The 10,571-nt window shown below is 40.9% G+C and overlaps 1 protein-coding gene across 2 annotated transcripts in view; it reads right to left on the reverse strand.

Annotated features, from left to right (window-relative positions):
• Positions 1 to 5,390: 5,390 nt before the first annotated feature.
• The window catches only part of LOC112214566 (NACHT, LRR and PYD domains-containing protein 1 homolog), a 9,821-nt gene continuing 4,640 nt past the window's right edge, over positions 5,391 to 10,571 (reverse strand). For both annotated transcript variants that reach the window (XM_024373408.2, XM_042298236.1), the window contains 7 exons: positions 7,815 to 7,852; positions 7,609 to 7,673; positions 7,253 to 7,473; positions 6,882 to 7,141; positions 6,414 to 6,539; positions 6,145 to 6,277; positions 5,391 to 5,868 (listed from right to left, as the gene is read on the reverse strand). In XM_024373408.2, coding sequence (XP_024229176.1) covers positions 5,576 to 5,868; positions 6,145 to 6,277; positions 6,414 to 6,539; positions 6,882 to 7,141; positions 7,253 to 7,473; positions 7,609 to 7,673; positions 7,815 to 7,852 — 1,136 coding nt within the window. In that variant the 3' untranslated portion in view covers positions 5,391 to 5,575. The remainder of the gene's footprint in view (positions 5,869 to 6,144; positions 6,278 to 6,413; positions 6,540 to 6,881; positions 7,142 to 7,252; positions 7,474 to 7,608; positions 7,674 to 7,814; positions 7,853 to 10,571) is intronic.

The raw sequence follows: 10,571 nt of genomic DNA on the forward strand, positions 1-10,571 counted from the left end.
CCAATTGCACGCTCCCTCAACTTGAGACATGTTGCATTGTGTTGTATGACAAAACTGCATATTTTAGTTTCCTTTTGTTGTCCCCAGCACAAGGTGCACCTGTGTAATGATCATGCTTCTTGGTATGCCACAGCTGTCAGGTGGATGGGTTATCTTGGCAAAGGATGTAAACCTTAAAATAAGCTTTTTGTGCATATGGAAAACTTCTGGGATCTTATTTCAGCTCATGAAACATGGGACCAGCACTTTACATGTTTATATTTTTGTTCAGTATAGAATGACTATAGCCTACAGGTAAAACATTTTATGAGTTTGACTAAGATATATGCAGCTTTTTTGAAATTGCTTATGTAGCAGTAACTTATACTTGGACATTTGGGGAACATCAACTGTAAAATGCTACCTGACAAAGTATGTGGACACCTGCTCATCAAACATCTCATTCCAAAATCATGGGCATTAATATGGAGTTGGTCCATGATGTTGGAACATTGCTGCTGAGACTAGCTTCCATTCAGCCACAAGCATTAGTGAGGTCGGGCACTGGTATTGGGCGATTAGGTGTGGCTCTGTCGGCGTTCCAATTCATCCCAAAGGTGTTTGGTGGGGTTGAGGTCAGCCACAGACCATAATTCATCCACCAAACTTTACAGTTGGCACTATGCATTGGGGCAGGTAGCGTCTCCTGGCATCTGCCAAACCCAGATTGAGGGGTGTTATACAAGTCTCCAAATCCGGAGGTGAATATCACGTAGCGTGAAATTTCAGTCGCTGATCAATAACATTTTCCCTTGTACAAGATTGAAAAATATAATAACATAATGTCATGGACCGAGCTAGCCATTAACGTCCCTTAACGCTCAGACGGATTCAATGGCATAGCGTATTCGACTGAATGATTAGCTAATAAATATTTAAGAAATTATGAATAATAAGCATGTGCTTTTACCTGAGACTACTAATGATAATATAACAACTTCAAATACCGAGCTAGTAACGTTAAGTAGTCTAGGTTAGCTGACCTTCAATTGAGGGAATTCAGCAGAGTTCTGAGACATTTTACAACTGAAGCAATTGAAACTCTGAAAATAAATACATGGGAAAATGTTACCAAACATGATGATAATAATAGGCCTGCATTCCTGTAGGCAGCTAACTGTAAAATTAACTTTCCATCCTTACCTCGGAAGGTCACTGTCTCTTCGCTGATTGCCTGTGAGTGAGACAACGCTAGCTAGCCAATTGGAGCGTAGTAGAACGCATGGTTATGGCTTAACTGCGTTGGGAAAAAGACGCGCCTTGCCTTACATGCTGACAACTCCAATGGCTCCGACTGGATGCCGCCTCTAACAGGCTGACTTCTATCCTTTTAGATAGTCAGTCATGAAATCAACGACAGGCATCTGATCCCAGTCCTATTAACGACAGCTTACCTGAAAGTATTGCATGGTCTACAGTGTCAAAAGCTTTAGACAAATCTATGAACAAGGCGGCACAGTACTTTCTATTGTCTAGGGCATTAGTAATACAATGCTGCACCCTGCGCTGGTGCCAGTTCTACATTGAGACTTTTTCTCAGCAACAACCTCCAGGGCTTTAAAAAAATGTGTTATTTTATAATTATTTATTACAAAAAACAAGGAATGGGTAAAGTACTAGAACATGAAGGACAAACAATACAGCAGCATCAAGACACTCAAACATGTATGTCTTTCCGCAACAGAGCCATCCTTATGTGTGAGAGTGCGTGTGCATGATAGTGATATAAAATATGTCAGTTTCCTTTTTCATGATCACAATCTTGTGAAGCCCGAACCCTCCAAGATCCCCCCCCACAGTTCCCCAATAGCTGTCCCTCGACCATTTGCTTTTTTTTGCCAACCGACTCTTTCACAGGACGCCTGCTATATTTCCCGCTTTATCAAGCGATAGCCGTGCTCCTGCCTTTCTGGTGGCCGTTTTCCTCACAGCTCACCCGCCCTTCTCCCGACCGGCGACACTAAAGCTGCCAGTCAAATACAAGATGCTTTTTCATAGCTGTTAAGTAGTAGATTCCCAAATGCCTCAAATAAAAACAAGCCATTACGAAATTGTGTTGTAATGCAAATAGGAAATGTCTATTCACCAGAAGACATGTTCCAAAACTCTGCTCATCCAATGGCGGTTCTAGCTTGTATGGCTCCCTGGGCGAACACCCCCCCCTTCAGCTCCCCCCACCAACAACAACAAAAAAGCACCATTCTGCACTAACAGTAATTTTTATTCAGAAATTTGGAACACACATAATCATAACAATTAAAAACATGTGTGTTGGTTTGGCACTCGAGCATCGATACATTACCCATCCCCCAACAATGTCAACCAAGAGTCAAGACTAAACCAATTCACCTTGGTGGTGTGCAGACTGGTTTAATATTATTTTTAATGATTTTGCACAAACCAGAAAAAAATGCAACAATATGTCAAACTATATATTCACACTATTATGAATGAATTGTGGTTTATTTGGTAGTGTGACTAATTTTACTAATTGCATTAGTACTGTACAAAGTTAGATGTGCGCTGTTTGATAGATTCCCCCTCTCCTCCATCGGGCTTCCAGTGGGGAGACTTGAGGTCAACCTACCCCCTCCCCATCTCGTACTTTTGAGTGGGAGACCTGCCCAGCTCATAAAATAGAATCAGGGCGCCCACTCTGACAAGGTTAATTGATCCAGTCCCACACGGTGACATATCTTTGACGTGATGTGTAAATGAGTGATAGAAAACCGATCGCGCAAATGTCACTATTTATTCCCCCCAAAATTGTGCGGTCGCACCGTGCCACTGTGCTCATCACTACTCAAATGACAAAATCGTCAGTACTGACTTAACACTCATGTAAATTAGTGAAACAATGTACTACAAGGTAGTGATGAATAAGCACACCCGCAATAACATCTGCTAAATGTTTGTGACCAATCAAATGAGATTTTAATAGTATTTCTTTCATGAGATTGTGGCGATATACTGCCATCTGGTGGTGACTAGAAACAATTCCATAGTATTAATTATTCGTTTTTTAAAAATGTAACCTTAACTAGGCAAGTCAGTTAATAAGAACAAATTCTTATTTACAATGACAGCCTAGGAACAGTGGGTTAACTGCCTTGTTCAGGGGCAGAATGACAGATTTTTACCTTGTCAGCTCGGGGATTTGATCTAGCAACCTTTCTGCAGCCCCATGACGGTCTGTGAAAAGTACTTAAGTACTCTCTGTATGCTAGTTTAAATCAAACAATTACTATGAAATTAAAGTGCAGACTGTCAGCTTTAATTTTAGGATATTTTCATCCATATTGGGTGAATTGTTTAGAAATTACAGCGTTTTTTTGTACATAGTCCTCCATTTTAGGGGAGCAAAGGTATTGGGACAAATTCACAAGTTAAGTATTTGGTCCCACATTCATAGCACACAATGAGTACATCAAGCTGGTGAATCTACAAATTTGTTGGATGCAATTGCTGTCTGTTTTGGTTGTTTCTCAGATTATTTTGTGCCCAGTACAAATTAATGGTAAATAATGTATTGTCATTTAAGTCACCTTTATTGTAAATAAGAATAGAATGTTTCTAAACACTTCTAGATTAATATGGATGATACTATGATTACGGATAATAATGAGTGAGAAAGTTACAACACACACATATCATACCCCCAAGACAAGGCTAACCTCACCATTACAACAACAGGGGAGGTTCGCATTTTTGCGAGGGTATGATATTTGTGTGAGAAAGTCAAAACGCACATCATTATTCATGATTATTATTAGAAGTGTTTAAATATAACTGGAATGTATCTACAATAACAGTAACCTCAAAAGGGTCATATTACATTGTGTAGAAATGCAGGAAATTAGCTTTAGATGCCCAAAACATTTGATGGAGGACCCCCTACTTCTAAAACCAAAGTTGTGCCCCTGTATATTTACAGTTGAAGTCAGAAGTTTACATACACCTTAGCCAAATACAATTCCTGACATTTAATCTGAGTAAAAATTCCCTGTTTTAGGTCAGTTAGGATCACCACTTTATTTTAAGAATGTGAAATGTCAGAATAATAGTAGATTTATTTCAGCTTTTATTTATTTCATCACATTCCCAGTGGGTCAAAAGTTTACATACACTCAATTAGTATTTGGTAGCATAGCCTTTTTGATTGTTTAACTTGGGTCAAACGTTTCGGGTAGCTTCCCACAATTAGTTGGGTGAATTTTGGTCCATTCCTCCTGACAGAGCTGGTGTAACTGAGTCAGGTTTGTAGGCCTCCTTGCTTGCACACGCTTTTTCAGTTCTGCCCACAAATTTTCAATAGGATTGAAGTCATGGTGTTGTGATGGCCACTCCAATAGCTTGACTTTGTTGTCCTTCAGCCATTTTGCCACAACTTTGGAAGTATGCTTGGGGTCATTGTCCATTTGGAAGACCCATTTGAGACCAAGCTTTAACTTCCTGACTGATGTTTTGAGATGTTGCTTCAATATTTCCACCTAATTTTCATTCCTCATGATGCCATCTATTTTGTGAAGTGCACCAGTCCCTCCTGCAGAAAAGCACCCCCACAACATGATGCTGCCACCTCCGTGCTTCGCGGTTGGGATGGTGTTCTTCGGCTTGCAAGTCTCCCCCTTTTTCCTCCAAACATAAGGATGGTCATTATGGCAAAACAGTTCTATTTTTGTTTCATCAGACCAGAGGACATTTCTCCAAAAAGTACGATCTTTGTCCCCATGTGCAGTTGCAAACCGTAGTCTGGCTTTGTCCCCACTGTGGATATAGATACTTTTGTACCTGTTTCCTCCATTCACAAGGTCCTTTGCTGTTGTTCTGGGATTGATTTGCACTTTTCGCACCAAAGTACGATCATCTCTAGGAGACAGAACGCATCTCCTTCCTGAGCAGTATGACGGCTGCGTGGTCCCATGGTGTTTATACTTGCGTACTATTTTTTTGTACAGATGAACGTGGTACCTTCAGGCGCTTGGAAATTTATCCCAAGGCTGATTTCTTTTGATTTTCCAATGATGTCAAGCAAAGAGGCACTGAGTTTGAAGGTAGGCCTTGAAATACATTCATGGGTACACCTCCAATTGACTCAAATGATGTCAATTAGCCTATCAGAAGCTTCTAAAGCCATGACATCATTTTCGGGAACTTTCCATGCTATTTAAAGGCACAGTCAATTTAGAGTATGTCAACTTCTGACCCACTGGAATTGTGATACAGTGAATTATAAGTGAAATAATCTGTCTGTAAACAATTGTTGGACAAATTACCTGTGTCATGCACAAAGTAGATGTCCTATAGTTTTGGCAAGAAATGTGTGGAGTGGTTGAAAGACTTATGTTGGAGTCATTAAAACTTGTTTATGTAAACTTCCGACTTCCAACTGTACATGTAGAAATAAAAGGAATGATATAAAATAATTATACTATGCACCTTTTATAAAGAACTAAAACAAAGTGTAACTGACATCATTCATGCTCTTTCCCCAAAAAATAAACTTCAAATGCCCCCCTTTCACCAACCTAGCTCATCATTCCAGCTTCAGGTGATTGATTAGGTATGGCTCCAGCTCTGTCAGGATCTCTAAGAACTGATCTTTGCATTCGGGGCCACACCCTTTTAAGGGCCCATCAAAGAGCGCCCTCATCTTCTTCTGGTTATTTCTTTCAGCTATCACGTCACTGTAGCCATCAGCAGTGATGACTCCACTCTTCAGGAGTCTGTCCAAGATGGGACCGACTTGGCTTACTCTGTCAATCAGGGCTGTCTGGTGGAGGTCCACAAAGTGCTGGTCTGAGGTCAAGATGGAACCCCTGTATTCAGCTATAAAGGAAACTGATACAATTAGTTTGCCTTTACTTATGACCCTTAAACACATTTCTAGGACGGGATTCAATCAAAGGCGCAGTATTGGCAAGTGCATTACAGTTGACTTTTTAATATAGTTTACGATTGAGCTGATATCAGCAGTGTTTACCGTGAATGTAAAGGAATGTAAAGGCGAATTGTCTGTCGTGCAGCATGCAACTCGCCTGAGGAATCCCGGCTTTAAACTATATTTGACATTTGTGGTTACTAAGCCAATGGATCTTTTCTGACCTGCTCGTATTTCGTGGTTCCATATGGTTTGTTTACGACTTTTACAGCTTAGGTTCAGACTGAAGTCTGAATCTGCGTCTCTTATAAACACCTCAAAGAAGTTTGGTGGGTCAACATGTGCGAGCTCCAATCTCTGAGACAATAGATAGATAGTGTTAGACTAACAGACATGGAACATAGTTTCTTGAAATTAGTCATTCTTGGGGGGGGTTCTGGGAATGTGCAATGTTTTGGATTTCATTAATGTTCTATACAAGTTCAAACCGTACACGAGGGTTAACATCAGAAGGACAGGATGTTGTGAGGTAGAAATCACTAGTCAACCATTGGGACTTCTCTGGTCTTGGTTTTAGGATCCTTGTGGATCCATGACACTTCTCCTGTTTCTCCACTGCCTGTAGAACAAGCAAACATATCCATCACTGTCTATTGCAGTGTATACTTCCAATTACCATTTGTTCTCAACATTGTTTGACAAGAAAAAAACTATAACATGGGTGCTAAGTGTCATAAAAAAATCCAAGTCCAGGCACATGTGTGGGTTTGGAAGTTGATAAACCTTTAAAATGTGTGGGCTAAGTCATTAAAATACACCAACACGTCTTGGCTAATGCTTTGATTAGGGTGCCTGATTTTTTTTAAGTCAATGGAAATTGTTGCTGGGGACCATCCTGGTTGAATAAATACTGTATATGGAAGTAACAATGAGGAAGAGGAACAGAGTTAGCCTTTATAACCTGTGTTAGTGCAGGATCACATGGCATCAGATAAGCATGTAGCGTGAGGTGTGCTGTCCTGGCTCGGTAGATCTGCAAGTCACAGTGCACGGAACACCCTAATGCCTGCAGGATAACACCTCTCAGAGAGAAAGATGGATGGAGAATCTTGACGTGGAAGCGGGTGACCTTATCCACTTGTTCTATGGACACACCACGGCCTTCTACATGAAGAACTCTCACTTTCTGCTTTATAGAGGGATCATAACGATCTCCAACCCCTAAAATGGACAGAAACATTATCAGTTTGATTAAAACATTTATTTTAATATGTATTGAGAATTCCCAGGTAAATAAAACAATGTCTTGTTCAGTATAGTTGATATCCATACGTGCACCAAAACAGGCAAAATGTGGCAGATGCACTTCTTTCAGTTTTCCTTCAATGATTTTGATGTCCAGTAGGGGGCCTGCTTGCCTGTACCCCATGCTTTGTAGCACTGCCCTGTGAGGATCCCAAGAGCTGAAGTGGTACAGAAGTGTGACTTTGCTCTCACATACCCAGCGCAGCCCTGATATTGTGCACTCATAGCGTCCTGCGATAGATTCAAGTCTGGAAGAAGGGAATGCAAATTAGGTAAACAAAATATTAAATAAACGGAATTACTAAATCCTCTGTTGATCAGGATTTGTTTGTGACAGGTGCTAATTATTGAGGTAGAGGCAAAATTAAGTCCAAGGTGTTTACCTGTAGATTGAAATCTCATTTTCTGTAGACACTAACGGCTCAAGCGCAATCCAAATTTCTGTGGTCTGTTTAGGATTGAGCCAACCAAATATGGTAAAACCTTCAGATTAATCTTTCAAAAATATTTGAAAATTATTGTAACAATAGTTATGAGCCTTGTGTAGAATAAGTAGATTCTTCATAATATCAACATTTTGTCCTCTCACCTTAAGATGGCTGCAACTCAAGCATTCCATCAGAGTATCTGAAGACAAGTCACATAATAAGTAAATTAATTAAATAACCAGAATATGCATGTATCTATCAAGTAAGAGAGCGATTTTAGGAATGAACCCATCCATGAATAATGAATAAACCAAAAAAATCAACCATCCAGATACTTTAAGTACATTATCATTTGATTAGCTTTATTTTCATCAAGGACCTCAGCCACCTGAGCCATGGCCTGTTCTCGCTTTCTGGATGGTTGCGGGGTGGTCAGTACAGGTGCATCAAAGCTGAAATGGGGGTTGGGGGGACTGCGACTGCCATCTTAAGCTGATAAAACAACTTTATCTCAAAGCCATCAGACTTTCAAATAGTCAACACTAGCCGGCCTTCACCCAGTACAGCGCCCTGCCCTGAACTTTAGTCACTGTCACTAGCCAGCTACCACCCGGTTACTCAACCTTGCACCTTAGAGGCTGTTGCCCTATATACAGTGCGTTTGGAAAGTATTCAGACCCCTTGACTTTTTCCACATTTTGTTACGTTACAGCCTTATTCGAATCAATCTCCACACGATACCCCGTAATGACAAAGCAAAAACAGGTTTTTAAAATGTTAGTAAATTTATACAAAATTAACAGAAATACCTTATTTACATATGTATTCAGACCCTTTGCTGTGAGACTCGAAATTGAGCTCAGGTACATCCAGTTTCTACAACTTGGAGTCCACCTGTAGTAAATTCAAATGATTTGACATTCTTTGGAAAGGCACACACCAGTCTATATAAAAGGTCCCACATCTGTGATAGGATTGTATCGAGACACAGATCTGGGGGGGGAAGTGTACCAAAACGTTTCTGCAGCATTGAAGGTCCCCAAGAATACAGTGGCCTCCATTATATTCTTAAATAGAAGAAGTTTGGAAACACCAAGACTCTTCTTAGAGCTGGCCAAACTGAGAAATCAGGGGAGAAGGGCCTTGGTCAGGGAGGTGACCAAGTACCTTCCAGAAGGACAACCATCTTTGCAGCACTCCATCAATCAGGCCTTTATGGTAGAATGGCCAGACGGAAGCCACTCCTCAGTAAAAGGCACATGACAGCCCGCCTGGAGTCTGCCAAAAGGCACCTAAAGGACTCTGACCATGAGAAATAAGATTCTCTGGTCTGATGAACCCAAGATTGAACTCTTAGGCCTGAATGCCAAACGTCACATCTGGAGAAAACCTGGCACCATCCCTACAGTGAAGCATGGTGGTGGCAGCATCATGCTGTGGGGATGTTTTTCAGTGGCAGGGACTGGGAGACTAGTCAGAATCGAGGGAAAGATTAACAGAGAAAAGTACAGAGAGATCCTTGATGGAAAACCTGCTCCAGAGCACTCAGGACCTCAGACTGGGGCAAAGGTTTACCTTCCAACAGGACAACGACCCTAAGCACACAGCCAAGACAATGCATGAGGACTCTGAAAGTCCTTGAGTGGCCCAGCCGGAGCCTGGACTTAAACCCGATCGAACATCTCTGGAGAGACCTGAAAATAGCTGTGCAGCGACGCTCCCCATCCAGCCTGACAGAGCTTGAGAGGATCTGCAGACAAGAATGGGAGAAACTCACCAAATACAGGTGTGCCAAGCTAGTAGTGTTATACCCAAGAAGATTTGAGGCTGTAATCGCTGCAAAAGGTGCTTCAACAAAGTACTGAGTAAAGGGTCTGAATACTTATGTAAATGTGATATCAGTTTGTGTGTAGATTGAGGTGGGAAAAAACAAGTTAATCCATTTTAGAATAAGCATGTAACGTAACAAATTGTGGAAAATATCATGTGGTCTGAATACTTTCTGAAAGCACTGTACACAGTCATGTAACACTGGTCATTTTAATAATGTTTACATACCTTTTAACCCACTTTATATGTATATAAGTATTCTAGTCAAGGCCTATCCTATTTAACTATTGCTGTACATATACCATTCTGTCCTATGTATTGCACTAAATACAGTACTAGTCAAAAGTTTGGACACCTAGTTATTCCAGGGTTTTTGTTTATTTTTACTATTTTCTACATCGTAGAATAATAGTGAAGACATCAAAACTATGAAATAACACATATGGAATCATGTAGTAAACAAAAAAGTGTGCCGGTGGGACTTTTCAGCCGGTTACCCACGTTTTGTTTTCGAAATTATAGTTTCCGGATTTGACCATATTAATGACGTAAGACTTGTATTTCTGTGTGTTATTATGTTATAATTATGTCTATGATTTGATAGAGCAGTCTGAGTGGTGGTAGGCAGCAGCAGGCTCGTAAGCATTCATTCAAACAGCACTTTTGTGCGTTTGCCAGCAGCTCTTCGCTGTGCTTCAAGCATTGAGCTGTTTATGACTTCAAGCCTATCAACTCCCAAGATTAGGCTGGTGTAACCGATGAGAAATGGCTAGCTAGTTAGCGGGGTGCGCGCTAATAGCGTTTCAATCGGTGACGCCACTCGCTCTGAGACCTTGAAGTAGTTGTTCCCCTTGCAAGGGCCGTGGTTTTTGTGCAGGGATGGGTAACGATGCTTCGAGGGTGACTGTTGTCGATGTGTTCCTCGTTCGAGCCCAGGTAGGGGCGAGGAGAGGGACGGAAGCTATACTGTTACACTGGCAACACTAAAGTGCCTATAAGAACATCCAATAGTCAAAGGTATATGAAATACAAATGATATAGAGAGAGAGTCCTATAATAACTACAACCTAAAACTTATTTTTTAAATT

The sequence above is a fragment of the Oncorhynchus tshawytscha genome, linkage group LG15 (assembly GCF_018296145.1).
Source record: "Oncorhynchus tshawytscha isolate Ot180627B linkage group LG15, Otsh_v2.0, whole genome shotgun sequence".
NCBI classification, from domain to species: Eukaryota; Metazoa; Chordata; class Actinopteri; order Salmoniformes; family Salmonidae; genus Oncorhynchus; species Oncorhynchus tshawytscha.